This window comes from Cervus elaphus, chromosome 22 (assembly GCF_910594005.1).
Source record: "Cervus elaphus chromosome 22, mCerEla1.1, whole genome shotgun sequence".
Classification (NCBI taxonomy): Eukaryota; Metazoa; Chordata; class Mammalia; order Artiodactyla; family Cervidae; genus Cervus; species Cervus elaphus.
The window spans coordinates 26091390-26116202 of NC_057836.1; the positions used below are offsets into that span (position 1 = coordinate 26091390).

The 24813-nt window shown below is 37.7% G+C and overlaps 1 protein-coding gene across 1 annotated transcript in view; it reads right to left on the reverse strand.

The window, feature by feature from the left end:
- SLC15A5 (solute carrier family 15 member 5) overlaps positions 1-24412 on the reverse strand; it is an 89394-nt gene extending 64982 nt beyond the window's left edge. Inside the window, exons 1-3 of the mRNA XM_043882313.1 lie at positions 24052-24412; positions 21173-21395; positions 10774-10943 (exon numbers count right to left, since the gene is read on the reverse strand). Of these exons, the coding sequence (XP_043738248.1) occupies positions 10774-10943; positions 21173-21395; positions 24052-24412 (754 nt within the window). The remainder of the gene's footprint in view (positions 1-10773; positions 10944-21172; positions 21396-24051) is intronic.
- Positions 24413-24813: the final 401 nt, after the last annotated feature.

Consider the following 24813-nt stretch of genomic DNA (forward strand, 5'->3'; position numbering starts at 1 on the left):
CAAAGGAGACAGACATCCCTGTGAGTGGCCAAGGTTTGTGTCTCTTAACAACGGAATAATTGGGACATCTCTTTACTACTGGAGGAAGAACTGCTCTATTAGGAAACTTTCTCAGCTATTTCAATTAGTTTACTTAAGGTTTTGGTAAGATGAGAACTGAAAATGTCTTGATGAATAGTCTAGAGACTGAATTTGAACAGGTCGGGGCTTGGAGGCTTAGCTTCCTGACATTTCCTTCTGATCCTGCTTCAGTTGCTCATCAACCTGTTCTCTGCTCAACTCTTGTGAAACAGTACCGAGTAGTCAGAAGGGTTATTATTGGTATTGATCCAGCTTACTCTGTGCTTTCAAATAGGCTTTATTATTAAATGATAACTATTTGAAGGGTAAAAGATTATTTCCAGAGGCATTTTCCCTAATTTCCTTCCTATGTTTTAAATTCAGGATTTTATTGAATATAATGTTTTAAATTCACTATTTCTTCTTCACATAAACAAATCACTATGTCTCAAGGAAAACTGGGATCTACTTTTATGTGTGATAAATTGGTATCTCCAATCTTATTAAATAGTTAATATTGCTATCTTATTATTTCTAAAGAAAGGGAGTTTGAATTAGTGCTTCTGAAATTAGCTGTGTTAAAAGTTAAAAGTTTTTAAAGGAAACTATAAGCAAGGTGAAAAGACAGCCCTCAGAATGGGAGAAAATAATAGCAAATGAAGCAACAGACAAAGGATTAATCTCAAAAATATACAAGCAGCTCCTGCAGCTCAATTCCAGAAAAATAAATGACCCAATCAAAAAATGGGCCAAAAAACTAAACAGACATTTCTCCAAAGAAGACATACAGATGGCTAACAAACACATGAAAAGATGCTCAACATCACTCATTATCAGAGAAATGCAAATCAAAACCACAACAAGGTGTCATTACACGCCAGTCAGGATGGCTGCTATCCAAAAGTCTACAGGCAATAAATGCTGGAGAGGGTGTGGAGAAAAGGGAACCCTCTTACACTGTTGGTGGGAATGCAAACTAGTACAGCCACTATGGAGAACAGCGTGGAGATTTCTTAAAAAACTGGAAGTAGAACTGCCATATGACCCAGCAATCCCACTCCTGGGCATATACACCGAGGAAACCAGATCTGAAAGAGACACATGTACCCCAATGTTCATCTCAGCACTGTTTATAATAGCCAGGACATGGAAGCAACCTAGATGCCCATTAGCAGACGAATGGATAAGGAAGCTGTGGTACGTATACACCATGGAATATTACTCAGCCATTAAAAAGAATTCATTTGAATCAGTTCTAATGAGATGGATGAAACTGGAGCCCATTATACAGAGTGAAGTAAGCCAGAAAGATAAAGACCTGTACAGTATACTAACGCATATATATGAAATTTTAAAAGATGGTAATGATAACCCTATATGCAAAACAGAAAAAGAGACACAGATGTATAGAACAGAATTTTGGACTCTGTGGGAGAAGGCGAGGGTGGGATGTTCTGAGAGAACAGCATTGAAACAAATATATTATCAAGGGTGAAATAGATCACCAGCCCAGGTTGGATGCATGAGACAAGTGCTCAGGGCTGGTGCACTGGGAAGACCCCGAGGGATGGGATGGGGAGGGAGGTGGGAGAGGGGATCGGGATGGGGAACACATGTAAATCCATGGCTGATTCATGTCAATGTATGGCAAAAACCACTACATTATTGTAAAGTAATTAGCCTCCAACTAATAAAAATAAATAAAAAAAATTTAAAAGTTTTTTAAAAAAATTTCTCAACTATAATAGTCAATACATTTGTGAAGTATGATAAAATGAAATACTTAAGAAATAACATAAAAACAAAGATACAAAATACAAAACGTGATCATGAGTATTAAATTCAACAGATATATGATGTAACTTTCCATAATACTTCTACATGTTTTCTCCCAGTGACTTTTTTTGTTTGTTTTTTGTTTGTTTGTTTGCTTTTTCTTTGTTTCACACTAGTAACAATTTATGATAAGCATTGGTTGATGGACCAAGTTTTGAGTAGCCTACCTTGAATACACACTTTGAAAAATGAATTTATTTAAACAAATAAAATTGTATCTGATATAGTGATATGAAACAATAAAAACAAAATGATTAAGAGCAAGAAATGATTAAGTATGAACGAGGTCTAAAATTTTAGCTAGCCCTTGAAGTGTGCACAAGTGATGCCAAACAGATGTGAATGCCAACATTCATTCATTCATTTAACATATTTATTACATACCTACTGTGTGCCAGTAACTTTTCTGGTCCTTAAGAATATAGTAGTGAAGAAAGATCTATAGGTCCCTGAGAAGACACTACACACACTGGGAAATACTAGGTGAGTTCAGTGGTGAAGACAAAGTGAAGTTATAAGATAGAGACTGGAGAAGAAAGGTGTGTGTGTTCCTGCTCAGTCATGTCAGACTCTTTGTGATCCCATGGACTGTGGCCCACCAGGCTCTTCCATTCATGGCATTTCCCAGGCAAGAATACTGGAGTGATTTGCCATTTCCTACTCCAGGGGATCTTCTCGACCCAAAAGTCAAACCTGCATCTCCAGTGTCTCTTGCATTGACAGGCGGATTCTATACCACTGATCTACCCGGGAAGCCTGGGGTTGGGTGTAGACGACACCTAAAGAGTTGAAATTTGAATTGAGAGTTGAATAGACTGGAAATAGGCAAAATGACCCAGAGGGAGCATATACCAAGCGTGTCATGAAGTAGAAATGAGCTGGGAGAGGCTCAGAAACAGTAAAGGTCAATGAAGCTGTAGCTCAGAATGTTGGAAGGAAATAAGGTCTAAGAGTTGGTCAGGGTCAGACTTTACGGGCCAAAGTAAGGAACCTGGAATTTATTTTTCATGTTATGAGAAACCATTAAGAAATTTTACACAGAGTATACATAAGATATGATGTACGTTTTAGAAAAGTTACTCTGGAACTCGTAGTTGCGTGCATAATGGATTTTAAGGAACAAGAGACAAAGATGGAAGACAGTTAACAGGTAGTGATGACTTGACCAGAGAGCAGCAAGAAGAGAAGTGAATAGAACAGGATGTGTTTACAAGTCAATGACAAACCCCTAACTACCCACCCCCCCAATTCCTTCCTCCCTGCTAACCATAAATTCACTAAGTTTGTTAGTCTGTTTCTGTTTTATAAATAAGTTCATTTGTATCTTTTTTAGATTCATATAAGTGATATCATTATGATAACTGCCTTTCTCTTCTGATTTATTTCACTCAGTATATACTGACAATGACTAAGTCCATCCACGCTGCCATAAATGGCATTATTTCATTCTTCTTAATGGCTGAGTTTTCATCACATATAATGTATACACTGCTATATTTAAAATGGATAACCAACAAAGACCTACTCTATAGCACAGGGAACTCTACTCAATATTGTATAACTACCTAAATGGGAAAAGAATTTCAAAAAGAATAGATACTTGTATAACTAAATCACTTCACTGTACATATGTAATACAACATTGTTAATCACCTATCACCTAATCACCTATACTTCATTATAAAATAAGATGTTAAAAAAAGACTAAGATGTGTTGTTGAAGAATCAACAGGATATTTTGACATGGGGAGAGGCTGAAGAAATGAGAAGATTTGAGGATGCTACTTCTGTTCCCCTTACAGGAGATGGAAAAGACAAGCACATTTGCAGTTGGATGAATTAAGAGTTGAGGTTTGGTCAGCTTAAATTTGAGATGACCCCTAGATAACCAAATAAAAATGGTGAATAGGAAGTCAGAAATGTGAGTTTCAAGATGAGGAGAGAGGTTAAATGAAATGGAGTGTTTGGTGTGGGTCACTTAAGGAAACAGGGCGAAGAGAGAAGAATGGGGTCCTGGAATAAATCCCAGGGCTGTGTTTCAATACTTTGGCCATCTGATGTGAAGAGCTCACTCAAGACCCCGATGCTGGGAAAGACTGAGGGCAGGAGGAGAAGAGGACGACAGAGGATGAGATGGTTGGATGGCATCAATGGACATAAGTCTGAGCAAACTTTGCGAGATAATAAAGGACAGGGAAACCTGGAATGCTGCAGTCCATGGGGTTGCAAAGAGTTGGACGCAACTGAGTGACTGATCAACAACTCCATTCTCATAAGAATGAGAAAAGGTGGCCAAGGAGAAAGAGTGGACAATAAACTAGATGGACTGTTAGTCAGAGGAAAGAGGAAGTAATAAACCTAATTGATAAGGTGAACTGAGAGGGAGCCAGTAAGGAGGAGAGAAAAAGAGCTATGCTGTACTCTGTCTATGCAGAGGGAGCATCCATTATCCATTCAAACTGTAACTATCCCTACGTGTCAGGAGGGAAGTCTCACTGAAAACATCTGTATCCAAACATCATACCACATTCTTGGATTAATCTATTAGGCTTAATGGGAAACTCAAGCCTTCTGTACAAATAATATTGTGTGTCTTGTAGACTCAGCCTTTAAAAAAATCCATTGTCATTATAATCCTCAAATTGCTTTTCTACACCAGGAGCAGAAACTGGGAAGGTGAAAAAAAAAAAAAGCCTGAAATGAAAATGCAACTGAGACTTCAAGCTCCAGTTTAAACGTGCGTGGCAAACACACCAGGTGTGCACATTTTCAAATTAAACAGACGAGCTATTTTAAATGCTTATTGCCAAACTTAAAAGATCGTAACCATTACTATTTTTTTAAAAAAACTTTAGAAAGCAATTTTTTAATTCTTTGTACCTTTAAGTCCTTGGCTCTGATGGTCTGCTCCTCTGACCTTGATCTAATCATGAATATCTATGCCACTTAATTATAATAAAAAATCCTACATTGCACTCTAGATGGTAGATGCACTTTTTTTCCCCCTTCTTTGGTCACCTGCCAGTTCTCAAAATTACAGCAGTGGGAAGAAATGCAAATGAAGACTGTGCTTGACAGCTAAACATAATGGAATGCATGGTCCACATTTGAAAAGTTACCTTAAAATAAAAGGTAGCATATAAAAAATCATTTCTTTAAGGTCACCCATGGCTTTGAATTACAGCTTTGAGGAAGTTCCAATTTAGTTATCAGAGAGGAAGAAGCCAAAATAAGGATGATATACTTTCCTAGAGGGAGGACAGAGTTTTACTTCACCATAGTTGGGTGATTGTATAACTTTGAAAAAGAAAACAAAACAAAGCAAAACAACTCAAAAATATTCATTTTATAGAGTACTGTGTAAAGTAAACCACTGGTGAACATTTTATAATTTTACCTGCAGCTAATACAATTTTTTTTCTTGTAACTGTCCAAAGAAAGGTTACCTTATCACATGTTAAAATATGTAGCATGTGAACTACAGTAGTCTGGCAGTAAACAGAGCTGACCAAATAGATTTGTATGAAGAACTGTAGTTCTTTATTCAGATGAATATATACTTTCAAATAGGAGATTAGGAAGCAAATGGTTGGATGCTGAATATTTAGAAAATCTGAATGTAAAAATTATGTATGAGCTTCCCTGTTGGCTTAGAAAGTAAAGAATCTGCCTGCAATGCAGGAGACCCAGGTTTGATCCCTGGCTTAGGAAGAAGCCCTGGACTAGGAAATGGCAACCTGCTCCAGTATTCTTGTCTGGAAAATCCCATGGACATAAGAGCCTGTACGCTGCAGGCCATGGGTTGCAAACAGTCAGACACGACTGAGTGACTAACACATTCACAAAAGAAGAATTATGTGAGAATTACATACTCCAGAATATGCCAAAGTGGTCTTTTGACAAAAGTTTATACTTCCTTTACATTTTCCTCTTTTTTGCCTTTTGGGGCTGACAGAGAGGATCCCTTAGACATCTTTTTGCATAATGAACCCATTCCACAGGCTGCCAGGAGGCTGTGTATTGCCCAGCTGTGACTGACAGAACACAGAACTTGGAGAAACAAGGCCGAGGCTTCCAGGGTGATGTTTTCCCTGTCTCACTGCCTCAGTACGTGGTGTAAAAAAAAACAAGCTCTAGCCTGAGAAAAATAAGATCTGGGTTCTGGTTCCACATCAGCCACTGCCTGTGACATCTTGGGCAACTCATTAAATTCAATTATGTCTCATCTTCTGCACTCAGTTTAACAATAACAAACACTAAGCATTTACTATATTCCAAGTATGTATACGACTCAGGAATTTTCTTTTATAATTAAATTTATTTATTTTTAATTGGGGCTTCCCTTGTGTCTCAGGTGGTAAAGAATCCGCCTGAAGTGCGGGAGACCTGGGTTTGATCCCTGGGCTGGGAAGATCCTCTGGAGAAGGTAAAGGCTACCCACTCCAGTATTCTGGCCTGGAGAATTCCATGGACTGTATAATCCATGGGGTCACAGAGTCAGACACGACTGAGCGACTTTCACTGATTTTTAATTGAAGGACAATTGCTTTATATTATTGTGTTGATTTCTGCCAAACTGACACATGAATTTTTAACTGTATTCAGAAATAGATCATTTCAACACAACGTGCTAGGTGAAAAAGTAAAGCTCGGAATGGTACAAGAACAGAAACAAAGTCCATGGAGTATAGTCTGTAAAAGGGAACACTGTGCCTTTCTTGCCCACCTCACTGGTATGGGGTGAAATGAAGTACAAGTGGTGAATGTGCTTAATTTTAAAAAATATAACTTCTTGCATTGTTATTAGTGGTAGCTGTATAGATAAGGGGTAGAAATAGTGGTAACAGTGAAGGTACTACTGAAAGTAAAATATGTTAGAAATTAAGATCAGAGTTTTTATAAACAAGAGAGATAATATGAACAGAGTGACTGATCAAATAAAGAGAACAGAAATTCCAGAAATCCAAGTGGTGGTATACAGGAAGGTGGCACCTCAAAGCAGTGAAAAAATACACTTTTTAATATGAGGCTGGATAATAAACAGTCATATGGAAAAAGATAAAATTGAGTTCACTTTTAAAGCTTATTCTAATACAATTTCCTAATGGGTCACAGATATAAAGGTAAATATATATATATGCCAAAAGAAATATGAATGAATTCTTTTATAATCTGGGAGTGAGGAAAACTTTTTCACCATAATTCAAAATCTAGAAACATAAAGAAGATAGGTAAATTTGATTTCAAACATAAACTATGCAAAGACAAAGCAAATAGACAAAAGTCTTGTGCATGGAAGGGCTCTTCAAGTGGCTCAAGGGCAAAGAATCCACTTGCAATGCAGGAGGTGTGGGTTCAATCCCTGGGTCGGGAAGACCTTCTGGAGAAGGAAATGGCGACTCACTCTAGTATTCTTGCCTGGGAAATCCCATGGACAGAGGAGCCTGGTGGGCTACAGTCCACAGGGTCACAAAGAGTCAGACATGACTTAGCAACTCAACAACAGCAACAACTTGTAGTGCTGTTCGTCACAGCACTATTTACAGTAGTAGACCATGGAAGCAACCTAGATGTCCATTGACAGATGAATGGATGAAGAAATTGTAGTACATATATAAAATGGAATATTACTCACCTATAAGAAGGAATGAATTTGAGTCAGTTCTAATGCAGGGGATGAACCTAAAGCCTATTATAAAGAGTGAAGTAAGACAGAAATATTGTATATTAATGCACATATATGGAATCTATGGGCTTCCCAGGTGACAATAGTGGTAAAGAACCCACCTGCCAATGTAGGAGACATAAGATACGCGGGTTGAATTCCTGGGTTGGGAAGATCCCCTGGAGGAGGGAATGGTAACCCACTCCAGTATTCTTGCTGGGTGAATCCCGTGGACAGAGAAGACAGGTGGGCTACAGCCCAGTCCACAGGGTCACTAATAGATGACCTGTTAGTTGTTTTTAATAATAGGTTAAAAACAACTAATAGATCATCGTTGGAAGACACTGAAGTTCACCTCATTAATTTGAAAATCTAAAAATAGAGGGAAAAAAAATAAATAAATACATTTCTATATCTGTTAAAAAAAATAAAAATAAATAAAAATAGAGGGAAAGAATTAGACACTTATAATCTTTTCCCTCAAGAAAATTAGAGATACCAAGGGAACATTTAATGCAAAGATGGGCTCAATAAAGGACAGAAATGGTAGAGACCTAACTGAAGCAGAAAATATTAAGAAGAGGTGGCAAGAATACACAGAAAAACTGTACAAAAAAGATCTTCACGACCCAGATAATCATGATGGTGTGATCACTCACCTAGAGCCAGACATCCTGGAATGTGAAGTCAAGTGGGCCTTAGGAAGCATCTATGACAAAGCTAGTGGAGGTGATGGAATTCCAGTCGAGCTATTTCAAATCCTGAAAGATGATGCTGTGAAAGTGCTGCTCTCAATATGCCAGCAAATTTGGAAAACTCAGCAGTGGCCACAGGACTGGAAAAGGTCAGTTTTCATTCCAATTCCAAAGAAAGGCAATGCCAAAGAATACTCAAACTACCCCACAATTGCACTCATCTCACACACTAGTAAAGTAATGCTCAAAATTCTCCAAGCCAGGCTTCAGCAATATGCGAACCGTGAACTTCCAGATGTTCAAGCTGGTTTTAGAAAAGGCAGAGGAACCAGAGATCAAATGCCAACATCCGCTGGATCATCAAAAAAGCAAGAGAGTTCCAGAAAAACATCTATTTCTGCTTTATTGATTATACCAAAGCCTTTGACTGTGTGGATCACAATAAACTGTGGAAAATTCTGAAAGAGATGGGGATACCAGACCACCTGACCTGCCTCTTGAGAAACCTGTATGCAGGTCAGGAAGCAACAGTTAGAACTGGACATGGAACAACAGACTGGTTCCAAATAGGAAAAGGAGTACGTCAAGGCTGTATATTGTCACCCTGTTTATTCAACTTACATGCAGAGTACATCATGAGAAATGCTGGGCCAGAAGAAGCACAAGCTGGAATCAAGATTGCTGGGAGAAATATCAATAACTTCAGATATGCAGATGACACCACCCTTATGGCAGAAAGGGAAGAAGAACTAAAGAGCCTCTTGATGAAAGTGAAAGAGGAGAGTGAAAAAGTTGGCTTAGAGCTCAACATTCAGAAAACTAAGATCATGGCATCTGGTCCCATCACTTCATGGCAAATAGATGGGGAATCAGTGGAAACAGTGGCTGACTTTATTTTTCTGGGCTCCAAAATCACTGCAGATGGTGACTGCAGCCATGAAATTAAGAGGCGCTTACTCCCTGGAAGAAAAGTTATGACCAACCTAGACAGCATATTAAAAAGCAGAGACATTACTTTGCCCACAAAGGTCCGTCTAGTCAAGGCTATGGTTTTTCCAGTAGTCATGTATGGATGTGAAAGTTGGACTATAAAGAAAACTGAGCTTTGAAGAATTGATGCTTTTGAACTGTGGTGTTGGAGAAGACTCTTGAGAGTCCCTTGGACTGCAAGGAGATCCAACCAGTCCATCCTAAAGGAGATCAGTCCTGGCTGTTCATTCGTAGGACTGATGTTGAAGCTGGAACTCCAATAATTTGGCCACCTGATGTGAAGAGCCGACTCATTTGAAAAGCCCCTGATGTTGGGAAAGATTGAGGGCAGGAGGAGAAGGGGATGACAGAGGATGAGATGGTTGGATGGCATCACTGACTTGATGGACATGGGTTTGTGTGGACTCTGGGAGTTGGTGATGAACAGGGAGGCCTGACGTGCTGTGGTTCATGGGGTCACAAATAGTCGGACATGACTGAGCAACTGAACTGAACTGAACTTCCTTTCCTTACACAAACTGTACTTCTGTGTAATGAAATAGTTATTAAGAATATATTTGAGCTAATAAAACTTCTCTTTATAGAAATTCTTTATAGAATTATTTCAGCTAATAAAAGAGGAAGAAATATAGAATATCACCAACCTGCAACCCCCAATGGGATCTTAGATTTAGACAAAAATTATCAATGGGTACTGACCCTGAAAAAGCAGATAACGAGACAGTGTGAAGTACCTAACACCATCTGTGAAGGAATTTTGCCAAAAATGAAAAATCTGAATCTGATCAACGATCTATGTTTGTCAGATGTTTTAGGGGAAATAAAAAGGGAAAACCTTTGGATGACATTAAATGGATGTAATCAGCAAAATTCAGGTTGTGTGAGATGTTCAGATTTCTTAAGGATAAAAATATTGAAAGGAGAGAAATAGAGATGAAGGGGAAATATATATGGTTTAAGGGACATAGCTGCCATTTGGAATATATGGGCCTTATTTGGATTTTATTTGAATAAATTATTAAAAAAAACAAAATAAACAGATTTTAAAAGGGAAACAGATTTTTTTTTGACCATCTTAAGAAATTCTCTGTGTGCATTAATGACATTGTGATTATATTTTTCAAGTATTGAGCATATATATAGGTTCTTTTTATACACACACATACAAAGCACTGTAATATTTAGTTCTTGCTTCAGAACTACCAGTAGGGATGGGGAAAAAATGAGTAGAAATGAATTGAGAATCGTTGAAGCTGAGAGCTAGATAGAAGGGTTCATATATGATTTTTTTCTACTTTTGTTTATGCTTAAAATATTCCATTAGTAAAACTTTATTAACAAGGGGAAAATAAGATAGAGATTATTGATATTCTTATAGATTCTGTTGCTCTCAAGTGAAGTAAGTGACAGACTCTACAAATTCTCTGAGTTGAAAGTGAAATTATAGGGAATCTAAGAGGAAGAAGATGTGTTAAGAAAACCATAAAAACCAAAAAAAAAAAAAAAAGTAAAGTGAGATTTACTTACATTTTTCTGGCTGATAAATCAGGTTATAGTGCATCATATAAAGAGTTATCAGAGCCATAAGTGTGGACATAAAAGGAATAAGTAAAACCAGGGCCCAGGCCCCTGAGTGCTGGATATAAGATATTCCCAGAAAGACCACAGTTGCACTCAGGTTCATGATCCAATAAAACCTGGGAATCAGAAACAAAAATAAAATTGCCATTGAGTAGCTTCATATAATAATTGCTAATTTTAATTCTTTTAATAAACATAAGCTATAAAGTAGTAGTATATGAGCCAAACTAGATTTTGCAAATATTGTTTATTAGCTTTTTTTTTCAAATTCCATTTTTAAAATTTTTATAAAAATTTTCAAGGCTATTCTCCATTTATAGCTGTTACAAAACAGTGGCTCTATTCCCCATGTTGTACAAATACATCCTTGTAGGCTATCTTACATACAACAGTTTGTACCTCCCACTCCCCTAGCCTCTATAGTCCCCCACCCCATAACCACTAGTTCATTCTCTATATCTGTGAATCTGCTTCTCTTTTGTCATATTCACTAGTTTGTTGCATTTTTTAGATTCTATATATAAGTAAAATCATACAGTATTTGTCTTTCTCTATCTGACTTATTTCACTTGACAAAATACCCTCCAATTCCATCCATGTTGCTGCAAATGGCAAAATTTCTTTCTTTTTTATGCCGAGTAGTGTTCTATTGTATGTATATGCCACATCTCCTTTATTCATTCATCTATTGATGGACACAGGCTGTTTCCATATCTTGGAAACTGTAAATAATGTTTCTCTGAATATTGGGGTGCATGATTCTTTTAAAAATTAGTGGGTTTTTTTTGTTTTTTCAGATATATATATCCAGAAGTGGAACTGCTGGGCTATATGGTAGTTCTATTTTTGGTTTTTTGAGAAACCTCCACGCTGTTTTCCACAGTGGCTGTACCAATTTACATTCCCACCCCCAGTGCACAAGGGTTCCCTTTCTTCCACATCCCCACCAATATTTGTTATTTGTGTTCTGTTTGATGATAGATGTTCTGATGGGTGTGAAGTGATAGTAATATCTCATTGTGGTTTTGATTTGCATTTCCTTAATGATTAGACATGTTGAGCATCTTTTCATATGCCCGTTAGCCATCTGCATCTCTGTTTATTAGCTTTCTTATTAAATACATACTTATTAAGTGGGGTCTGGTTGCTCACTGCTCAAAAGCCAATAAAGAGGCAAAGTTGGTAGGAAGAAAAAATTGGTTTGTTTTGGGTGCCAGCAACTAGGGCAGGGGGCTTCCTTGGTGGCTCAGTTGGTAAAGAATCCGCCTGCAGTGCAGGAGACCCGGGTTTGATCCCTGGGTCGGGAAGATCACCTGGAGATGGAAATGGCAACCCACTCCAGTATTCTTGCCTGGGAAATCAGAGGAGTCTGGTGGGCTAAGTCCATGGGGTCACAATGAGCTGGACATGATAACCGGGGCAAGGGGAGAGCAGACTCCTGTCCAAAGGCTGACTCTCTTCCACTGACAATCAATAGGCAAGAGCTTTTATCGGCAGAGGAAGGGGGCTACATATAGAAACAGTACAGTGAGTCTGACGGCCATCTTGAAATTGGTCATATGGTGGTCTGACCAATGTCATCTTGTCAATTTAAGTTTTGAATATGTATGCACCCATGAAATGATCACCCCGTTCAAAATCTTGAACATCTACTCTCCATAACTGACAGGAAAGTAATCAAATGACAAGCACTGTCATGCCGAGTAAGCTGACTGACTATAATCTACTAATAGTGATTTATTTATCACCATGCAGGGGAGGTACAAAGTTAGAATCTTCTAGGACAATGGGATAGAGTCCCTTGGCTCTACCTCAGGTCATCTTTAATGCTTCTGCAAGCCGCACACTTGAACTGCGGCTGGTAGTAACAAAGAGAAGCTGGAGCTGCAAGCAATGTTATAGTCCTTTTTAATCTTTAAGAAACCCTGTTTCAAATGCTAAGTATTGCGGAGAAATCCAAGAGGACACCGTGAGACTCTTCAGTACACCACTGGGGAATGTAAACGGAATTACTCTAAAGAGGGTCAAGGAAAATTACAATTCTTCCAAGACTTACATCTTGTGAAATATAGTTATAAACCAAAGAATTATAGTGCTGAGTATCTCTGTATAGGAAGAGATTTCACATAAAGTACTAAGTGTATTTTAACAAATGTCACCCGACCTATTTGATTGTGTAATTTTCTAAAAGAATTGCCTAGTACAATCACGCTTTATATACGTCTTTGTTGATCCATGGACAGGACAAGCCATAGATAATTAAGGGTGAAATTATATATGTATCAACTGTAAAAAAAATAAAAGAAATAAAAATCCACAGTCTTCAAATTCACCATTAAGACTCCTTTCATCTCATAGCTCACTAGCAAATTGAATATATAAAGCACCTCTCACACAGAAAGTCAGAGAGCAAAGCACTAAAGCAAAATAAATACCAGTGATTAAGGAAAATTGAAAGCAGCAGTAAAAATATGTTTCTTTAGTCTACTTTTAAACACGGACTGGGAACTGCAAATAATTGGGAGTATATATAAATGGTAATTTTTTTTTTTTTTTTGGTCTTCATGATTCCACAGTGTTGAATACAAATAAAGGGGAAAAACCTTATTGCTGCAAAATTTAGCAAACCTTTTGGGATTAATAATTTTAAAGTTCGCCATAATTTATTTAGTAATAATTTTTAAAGTCACTCAAACGTTTTATCATTTTTTAGATTGACCAATTTTGACATGCTTCAGACTTATTTTAAGTTATTATAAGAGACACAGTTTGAAATGGGCTTTCCATCCTACTTGAGAACATAATGAAAGAGGGGAGGAAAACTTCCAGGCATCCCAAGCCTCAGCGGACAATTTTAGGAGTTCAGAGAGAATATGTTATTCTTCATGGAATGATACGGAGATAATTCACCAGGATTATGGTGGCTCTTCACCGGGATTTGTGGCTCTTCAATGGGTTAAAATTGAACTGTTTAGAAGAGTCAGTGTAACACTTGGGCGCTGATTTCATGGTGGATGCGGCTGTCAGTCACTGCTCCTTCTAGCATAACCACTGGCCCATTCAGTTCAGTTCAGTTCAGTCACTCAGTCATGTCCAACTCTTTGTGACCCCATGAATCGCAGCGCACCAGGCCTCCCTGTCCATCACCAACTCCCGGAGTTTACCCAAACCCATGTCCATTGAGTCAGTGATGCCATCTAACCATCTCATCCTCTGTTGTCCCCTTCTCCTCCTGCCCTCAATCTTTCCCAGCATCAGGGTCTTTTCCAATGAGTCAGCTCTTTGCATTTGGTGGCCAAAGTATTGGTGTTTCAGCTTCAACATCAGTCCTTCCAATGAATACCCAGGACTGATTTCCTTTAGGATGGACTGGTTGGATTTCCTTGCAGTCCAAGGGACTCTCAAGAGTCTTCTCCAACACCAGAGTTCAAAAGCATCAATTCTTTGGCGCTCAGCTTTCTTTATAGCCCAACTCTCATATACATACATGACCACTGGAAAAACCATAGCCTTGACTAGACGGACCTTTGTTGGCAAAGTAATGTCTGCTTTTTTTGAAGTACTTCAAATAATCATCTAGCTGATATGAACTTGGAGAAAGACAGACCAGAGGCAGTTTTGCAGTTTCTACTTAAAATTATTGGATTATAATTGATTTACAATGCTTGTGTTGGTTTCAAGTATACAGTATAGTGAATCTGTTAAATAGTACATATATCTATTCTTTTTCAGATTCTTTTCCCACATGAGTTATTACAGGATATTGAGTAGTATTCCCTGTGCTATACAATAGGTCCTTGTTGATTATCTATGTTATAAATATAGTAGTGTGGGCTTCCCAGGTGGCTCAGTGTTAAAGGACCTGCCTGCCAATGCAGGATCCAGGTTCGAGCCTTGGTCAGGGAGATCCCTTGGAGAAGGAAATGGCAAGCCACTCCAGTATTCTTGCTTGGGAAATCCCATGAACAGAGGAGCCTGAAGGGCTACAGTCCATGGGGTTGCAGAAGAGTAGGACATGACTGACCAGTTAAACAACAGTAATATAGTAGTATCTGTGTGTTCATCCCAAGCTCCTAATTTATTCCTCCCTGCTAAGTTCCCCTCTTTAACTGTAAGTTTGTTTCCAAAATTAATGAGTCTGTTTTTGTTTTGTAAATAAATTCATTTATATAACTTTTTTCTACTTTTCATTTGTAAGTATTTTTCAACAATGCTATTAAAGAAAAGACAGCTTAATAAAAGACGATCATTGATTCTGGTGGACAGGCAGCACGATTAAAGTAAAAGGTTTATTTTTAATTAAGAAATTCGGGGGAATGCTTCATCCTCTTTCTTTGCTGTCCCTGCCTCTCACTCTTCTAACTTGCTCTCATTCCCTTTCTGTCTTTATTTTCCTTTCTTCTGTCAACATCCCAATTTTAACAGTTGTTAATGTTGCTGAAGAGAAAACCAGGCCCAAAATAATGTCACTTGGGCTAAAGTTCATGATATCAAACCTAGACTTAGATACATGACTTACTTGAAGTTTTGAGCCTCCCCAGAAATGTAATCAACCAGTCTGGAATGCTCTGGTCAGCATCAATGAAGTCATCTGTCTTGTGAACCTCTCCATCCCTCAGGAGAAAAAGCAGCAACCTATGTACTATAACCCTTGCCATTCCCTTCCCAACAACCACCCGCAAAAGAAGATATCCTGGCCCCAAAGTAATGCTTTCTTTTCTTTTGCTAATAGCTCTCTTGCCCCACCCTTCTTCCTACAAAAGCCTTCCATTTTGTACAACCCTTCAAAGCACTCTTTCGGTTGTTACAAGAGATGCTCCCCAATTCATGAATGACGTAATAAAGCCCACTAGGTCTTCAAATTTACTCTGTTGCTTTTTTGAAAAAAAAAAAAAAAGGTGTATCATTTTCTGAGTTCAAGATATTTGAACCACTGCGTGTTTATTGATGACAATAAGTCACTATTGATGCATCTACAGCTTAAAAGCCACCACACAGGCCTTAAGAAAAAGCTGGAAGCTGCAGGATCAGTAAGAAATGTAAGAAATGTATTTTTTTCCTTTTCTCAATACTGTTTAGTTTGTCATTGCATGTTAGAGAGGAATTCTGAATGTATTTTCTGAATGTTGACAATTTTGGCAACGATAACAGAGGAGGTGCCTGTTGTTACTATGGTGAGTGGGCACATTTGTTAAACTTGGCTGGAGCCCAGGCAAATAGAATTTTGGAAGGTCTACTGGTTTTTTTAAAAAACTGTTTACAAAAAAAAAAAAAAAAACTGTTTACAAGCTATTCCTCAGTATTCAACTTAGAAGATATTCTGAGTGCAAGCATACCTTGAAGATATCAATACAACGGGTCTAGTTTTAGACCGCTAAGATATAACCTGGGGCATGAAGTTTTTGGTGCAAAAACTTCTTGGTTTCCCAATGTATATAAAAGTTATGTTTACACTACGCATTAAACTATGCATTAAACATGCAACAGCATTATGCCTAAAAAAATAATGTGCTTACCTTAATTTAAAAATATTTTATTGTTAAATAATACTAACCATCATCTGAGCCTTGAGTGCACGGTGGTAGTAACATCAAGGGTCACTGATCACAGATCACCATAATAAATAAAATAATAATAATGAAGTTTACATACTGTGAGAATTATCAGATGCTTCAGAGACACAAAGTCAGCAAAGGCTGTTGGAAAAAATGGCACCAATAGACTCGCTACACACAAGGTTGCCATTAACTTGCAATTTGTAAATTTTATAAAATTTACAATTCATAAAAATTTATAAATTTTTGAACTTAAAAATTCTATTCCCTGTGAAGCACAGTAAAGCAAAGCAATAAAAAGAGTTATGTCTATGTTAATGAGTACTAATAAGAAATGAGTTCTAATAAGACTATGCCAAGAGCTGTTTTGATTTTGTTAGCTGAAATGTATCTTGCAAATTATGATTTTACCATTGCAAAATTGTGTAATTTCATATTTTGTTTTTCTCCTCAAGGATTAGGTAGGATTTCTCAATCAGGTAGATTTCTGGAGTGGTAAAGAAAAACTGTTATGAATCATCAAAATTTTCTGAAGCATCTTGGTACAAAATAAGTGCTTCCATTAGTGTTTAGCTCCATTTCTTTTCAAGAATCCAGACCACATGTGGAATTCTCTTTTCTTAAGTCTCTGGAACTATTTTCAAAATTCTGAGGCACTTGGTAAAAATGCACATTCCCCAGCTATGCTCCCAGGAAATTCTGATCTGAGAAGTTGGAGGTAGGGACATGGGCAATGTTTTTTATTTGTTTTGTTTTTTAATTAATTCTTATCGGCGTATAGTTACTTTACAATGTTGTGTTAATTACTACTGTACAGCAAAATGAATCAACCATACACATACATGTACCTTCTCCCTTTTGAATTTCCTTCCCATTGAAGTCATCACACTGCATTAAGTAGGGTTATGGGAAACACTTTTTAACAAAATCCTCAAGTGGTTCTTAAAATCAGGCAACACTGCTTGAGAGCAGTGGTTCTCAAACCTAACTACTTAGGCAGCTTTAAAAAAAAGCCTCGTCTCTGGTTCCCACCTCAAATTAACACAATCAGAATTTCTGGTGGCAGGGTCCAGGCATCAGTATTTTTAAGCTTTCCCGGACATCTAGGTTTGAGAATCACTTCTCTCAGACAATACTCTAATACTCCCTGGTGGCTTGGCTGGTAAAGAATCCATCTGAAATACAGGAGACCCAGGTTTGATCCCTGGGTTGGGAAGATGCCCTGGAGAAGGGAATGGCAACTCACTCCAGTATTCTTGTCTGGAGAATCCCATGGACAGCGGAGTCTGGTGGGCTACAGTCCATGGGGTTACAAAGAGTCAGACACAACTAGGTGACTAATTTCACTTTCTGTCAGACTATACTTTAGTAAAATATTACAACAGGTTTGAAAAAAAAGGCTGTGGGATAATAATTTTTTACCTCTAGTGTTTTCCTAGGAAAAAAAAATATTAAATTTGAGTATTTTAAATCAGAACACTTAGTAGGAGACATATATTATGTAGAGTCAAACTGAGTACCAGATAATCAAAATTTCAGGGATGGAATAATTCAGTCTCTAAACTTTTACAAGAAATTTACCAATATACTATTTGAGCCTTTACAGCATGTAGAATTCACTCTGGTAACTGGTTCACAAGAGACTATGCTATGCAGACGGGATGCAAATTATCAGGTGAAGTAAGTAGAGATATGAATGAGTGAATGTTAGTTGCTCAGTCATGTCTGACTCTTTGCGATCTCATAAACTGTAGCCCACCAGGCTTGTCTGTCCATGGAATTCTCCAGGCAAGAATACTGGAGTGGGTTGTTATTCTTCTCTAGGGATCTTCCCAACCCAGAGATCGAACCTGGGTCTCCTGCATTGTGGACAGAATCTTTACCATCTGAGCCACCAGGGAAACCCAAAGTAGAGATGTGAGGGAGCAAGATTTAAGTTTAACTGTGGTAGGATTTAAAAAGTACAGTCATGAACAGACTTAATTATTCACCATTCAGTTCGCTTCCGGAAAAGATTCTGCACAGGTGTATTTGTTTATATGATCTCCAGTATGGTAACTCTTATACCTCAGAGTTTGGAAAACGCTGAAAGAGCCAGGTTCAGTTCTGGATGATGGCACAAGGAGAAGTTGGCAGATTATTATGCCTCTTGATTTCAGGGAGCTTAGCTTTATTCTTTCAATGAGGTACATATTTGAGGATGATCCAGTACCAGATGGTGATGTTGGCTGGGAGAGGTTTTCTCACCTACATTTGGCAGCTCCACTCGGAAGTGGTGCTTTCAAGGCCTGAGACTTCCAGTCTCCACTATTTCACATGATCATTGGGAAGCGTTAGGTGGTAGAGATGCAATGACACATCTCATTAAGGGCCTCGTAACTATGAACATCTGACATCTGTGCTGAAACCGGAACTGGATGCAACCTTCAAGTGGTGGATTCAAGTGGTGTGTTGCTTTTTCAAAAGCCACTACTGAAATTTATTATATTAACCAGGCTTGTAATTTCTAGGGGCATTTTGATTTGAAGAAATAGATGATAAATCAATAGACTGCTCATTTTAAAGATGACCTTCTCCTAAATGGCCTTCCTCTTTCCCAGAAGTTGGAAGATGACTTTAGCTGACGACTGATTTGTCATTGAATAACACTGGTCATAGCTACCCTGATTTGAATACCTATAATGTGCCATGGTATTTTGCGTAAAAAACTCCACAATAGCACTCCAAGGCATCCACATTCTGTGGTTGAGGGACCCGGGGCTTTGAGAGGTGAAGAAACTTGCCGAAAACCGTAAGACACCTAAGTGACACATCCAGGTTCCTGCCAGCTGTCTGGCTGCCCAGCAAGAGTTCTATCCATTTTGCCACCAACCCCTGCAGTACGTACAAGAGTAGAATGAACATTCATTTCTATAAACTGCAACAAGCAGCTGTTCATAAAAGTTTTTCCACAGTTTAGTATTTGAACTGAGAAAGAAAAAACAACTATCTTCAGCCTTCGAGGAGCTTATTATTTCTACAGTCTTTCATCATGTTAAAGAATAACACTCTATGATTCTTTATATCTCTTTCTCAGCGCCCTTAATTTAAAAAAATGTTGCATGATCCCTTTATCGGAGATTTTAATGAAATCAGAAAATAATAAGTAACCCAATCTAAAGGTGTTCATCTTAAATGTGGCCTGGCTGCAGAAATTCATTTTCACCCCATCCCTCATCCCCCTTTCCAATGTCCTAAAGCACAAACCCATTGGGTGTCCCCTCCGTTTCCCTGAGGAAATATTTCATTCATATAATGTCTCCTTTGTAATCAACGCTGAGAAATGTCACTTTGATTAAACACAACTCTGAATGACTAAGACCACAGTACAATAAATTCTCCAGAGCTATCTTTCAGAACAACTGATTGCTCTCTAGTCTTAATCCTCCAGAGTCTTATTTAATCAAAATGATGTTGCTAATTAAGGATTAAAACCTCTGAATAGAATAAAAAAGAAAGATTTTTCTTTCTCCTTTGGGCAGGTCAAGGAGGCAGAATTTGCTGTAAGGAAGTAAAGAGTTCCTTCCACCTTTGGTAAAATAGCATTATTCTCTTTCATCTGGACTTAATCCAAAATAGGCCTGAGTGCTTTGTAATATTAATATAATATAGCAGGAGGGTGGGGAGAAGGAAAGGAAGGAAGAAAGAAAGACAGAAAGAAAAAAATGAACTGTCTCAGATAGCTACATGTAACAATATCTAAATAATATGTATTATAATTTTTTCATTTATTGCTTTAATATGAGTTCTCTTTAGACATTTTGTCTGATGCTATTTCTACTTTGTTTTTATCTATTGCTAACACTGGTGAAAAAGACAATATTTTAGAAAAATGTTGCTAGCTCATTTCACAGAGAAGAGGAAGAAAGACAACATATCTCAGATATATCTGATATCCACTGATGAATGACAGTAACAACGAAGTTCTCTACTAATTGTTGAACTACTTTTTCTTAAGATCAAAATTTCAATTTTTTCTTGAATTTGCATTTGATAATTAAAATTGGTTCCTTAGAAATCCATAACATTGTAAAAGAACTCACTGGGAGAGAAAGACTCATAGAAATGTGGTTTGATTTCTAGGGACTAGAAATTCTGTCAGGTGCTGGGGGTGAAGTGAATGTGAAATAGAGATGCTGGTTGATGCTTTAATGGATATTTAAGAAGTAAAATTCTTCTTCCATCCTTCTCATCTTCTTGCTGAATTTATAATCCCTGCTGAATTAGTCTATTACAATGTAGACATAACTGAGAAAAACAACTTATTGATTACTTATTGATTAGTACTATGTGCCATGTTCTCTGCCAGCAATATACATATTATTACCTCTAAGAAAATCCAAGGAGAGGTATTATGATAACCCTTTAGAAATGGTTAAACTCATAAAGAATAAATGGCATGACTAAGATCAGGCAATTGTGTAGAGATGAGATTTCCAACCAAGGCCTGTTTGGCTCCAAAACCATCTTCTATTCAATATGACACACCATCTCACACTTGTTTACGTGGAGGACAAATTCATCAATGTGTTTCCAAAAGGTGCCGGTAAGCTGTATTGGTCTATACCTGACTCACAGGCCCCCAGGACTACTGGCTTAATCACAGGTATTATCTCACTGGTACCCAGCCCAGTCAATGGCAAAGACTGAATGACTGCCATCAAAATGGAACCAGAGAGCAAACAGTGAGAAATGCACAAAGGGAAAAGGATGTCATAAGCCTGTTTTCTCTCCTAGCTAGTGCTACTTACCAGTTAAAAAGGGATGTTCGTTTCTGGGATCCACACTCCTGAAGGCTGTAAGCACCCAATGGACAGACTATAGCTCTGATTCCTCCTGTGCCGAGACAGACGGCCAACAGTGCTACGTGAAACAGCCTCCTCTGCTCTTGTTTGGGTACGTTGTTAATCAGATGGTGAGTGCCTATGTAGAAATCCTCCAAGGGAAAGGCAGCCACAGATAATAAAGCAGAGCCTGTAGATGGAGGAAAAGATAAATAAATATGCATAGACCACTGACTCACCAAAGCACACCAGAAATAAAGTTTTTCTGCTGAATGTAGCCTCGTCTTGTGACAATCTTGTTAAAATATTAATCATGGCAATTCTGGAGGTAATATAATTTTCCTAAAAGTAAATATTTCCCTCAATATGTGTTTTTAATGAATCCAGAGTCCTAAGTTTATTTTTCCCTCAAACTCAAACCACCTCTCAGAATGTATAAACAAATCATGTCCATTTTGGAGGAACTTTTTATTTTGTATTGGGGTATAACCAATTAACAATGTTGTGAGAGTTTTAGGTGAATAGCAAAGGGACTCAGCCATACATATACACACACTGCTATGTTTAAAATAGATAATCAACAAAGACCTATTGTATAGCACATGGAACTCTGCTCAGGGTTATGTGGCAGCCTGGATGGGAGAAAGGTTTTTGGGAGAACAAATCAAGTCCATTTTAACAAAATTAAAACAATTCAGAAACACTTGATGTGAGATACTAAAGATGTCTGCACTCCCACCCCTCAAAGAAAACCACCTTTCCCAAGGGTTATTTGTTCTTAATCAATAGAGAGAGAAAACGCTATGATCTTAGGCAACTCAGAAGCCTGTTAAAGAAAACTTTTTTTGGGTTTTTTTTTTTTTAGCATGAATTGCTTATATTTTTCTTTTTAAAATTTTTTATTGGAGTATAGTTACTTTACAATATTGTGTTAGTTTCCACTGTATAGCAAAGTGAATCAGCTCTAAGTATACATATACATATATTCCCTGTTTTTTGGATTTCCAAATGTCCATCAACAGAAGAACAGATAAAGAACATGTGGTACATATATACAATGGAGTTATTACTCAGCCATATAAAGGAATGAAATTGGGTCATTTGTAGAGGCACGTATGAACCTAGAGACTATCATACAGGGTGAAGTAAGTCAGAAAGAGAAAAACAAATAACATATATCAACACATATATGTGGAATCTAGAAAAATGATATAGATGATCTTATCTGCAAAGGTGATTGGCGTTGATGTATATGTACACTACTATGTAGTCTGTTACCAAGTAAAAAAGAGTAAATCATGCTTAAATGCCTCCTCATCAGAAAATACTCCCTGATACAGAAGAGCAGTCTTGTCACTACCTAGTCTGTCCTGTCCACTTCCCCAGCTTTATTTTTCATCATTGTACATTGCTTCTGCTGCTGCTAGGTCGCTTCAGTCCTGTCCGACTCTGTGCGACCCCATAGACGGCAGCCCACCAGGCTCCCCCATCCCTGGCATTCTCCAGGCAAGAACACTGGAGTGGGTTCATTGTACATTACCACCCAACAAAATAGCTATTTCTTGATTTTCTCCTGTCACATTTGAGAAAGTTAGCTTCATAAGAAAAGAGACTGCCTTCTTCTCTGTTACATTCCAGAACCTGGAACAATGCCTAGTAGTCAATGAGAAACATTTGTGGAATGGTGAATGAATATTTGCCATGCAGTGACTTAGTTTATGTTTCACAGAACTGAAGCAGTTTCCAAGTTTGAATCACACTCTGATTGATTCAGTGACTGGTACTTGACCATCTGATGGAAATGTGCACAGGCTGAATACCTGCTACCCATCACTTCCTCATCATCTTCCCCGTCACCCAAAACTGCATTTCTGCTGCCCTGGTTGGTTTTGATGAACTACCTTCCTAAGTTCCTCAACTCAGAACTTGGAGTTAATTTCTGTCCTTCCATCATATTTGTGCCTTTGTTAATGAGTTTTTTTATGGTTTTATGTTCTTTCCTGGATTGATACTTCTCCATCACCTAGCCCAGCATCCTGAGATTTTCTGTTCTCTCTCTAACCTCTCACTGTGATTGTTTATTGAAAGATTTCCCAAATATATTCATCTTATCTTCAATAACTCCTTTGTGTCTAGAAGACCACCTTGAGCTTCACAGTCTAAATTTCTAAACTGTTCATCCACTTGGTCTCTATACCTTATCAAACAAACTTGATATTTTCCCAACATTGCTTGCAATCACTTCGCTTCCCAAATTTTAAGGATATATTTCTTTCTTTGCTATGTAAAGTAGCACAGGATAGTGTTAAATTCACTCATTTTTTTAGCAGGTAACCATAGCTCATAACATGGAAATCATGTATTCAAATGCAATCTTAATTACTATATGACTAATTAAAAGACCTTTTTTCATGAAAATGTTTCACAGTTATTCTACATGAACTTCAAAACACCTTTTTAGCACATTTCATTTTAATTGTGAAGCAAATGAACGTCACATTTCACATAGAATTTGTCACAAATTTGGGCTTGTGATAGAAAGGGGAAAAGGAGGGCATTCTATAGAAGGCAGACATTTGAAGATATAATTAATATAAAATATAATCACTGCAATGATAAAGGTATCAAAGCAACTTCTAACACACACATAGAGACACACATACATACATACATACTTACGAGTATCTCTCAAATTATACAGAGAATAAAATAAATGGAAACAACATTCTAGGCTCATTTATTACACTTTATACTAAAAACAAGGTGGGAATAACATAAATCAAGCATTCTAATAAAAATCCACTAAAATAAGTTGTAAAACAATCCAGTCAGAAGTGGACACTCACCTAGAAAATGCAGAAATAAGCAAATATGGACCAGTTTGTTTCTTCCTAGGCAGACATCAGCAAGCCAACCTGCAAACACCCGGGTAAGGATTGATGCTCCAATAAAACACAGGTTCAAAATGGCGGCCTGGTAATTGCGATAACCAAGCTTGACAGTACAGAAGGGAATCATATTGCAGACGACTTCGAAGAAAACGAACCTCTCACACAGCTCTACTAGAAGCAAACAGATTCCAACTTGAATTTTTTGCACAGAGTATGAGGAAAACAAATAACCAATATGTCTCACAGTTTTCTCCTTCTCGATGCTGTGATTTAAGGGTACCCTCTCATCGGTGTTTTTAAAGCCTGTAACAGACATGACTACCCTCCTTGAATACTACTTACGTTAGTGGTTTGAACTTGGTGATTTTTGCCCCCATCCCTCTAATGAAAAAATAAATAAGATCTTTGCTTTGAATTTCACAACTCCATGCTAAAGTTTCATAAGGCTTTTTTTGCACGTTAATGTTCATTTTGATGATCCAAGAGAACATGAGAAGAGACATGAGTAGTTAAACCATGGTGCTCAGTGTGACCACATCTGATTTGTTTGTCTAATTACTTAGAGGCTAAATTAGGCTTTTCCTCCAAAATTTATATTGAATTACATGAATCCAGTTGCAAACATGTGGAAACTCATCTGCCTCAGGCTGATAAAGGTTTAAATACGGAGGCAGAAGGAGCAGTTTTTCAGGAGAATTTGAGCACTAGATCAAGAAA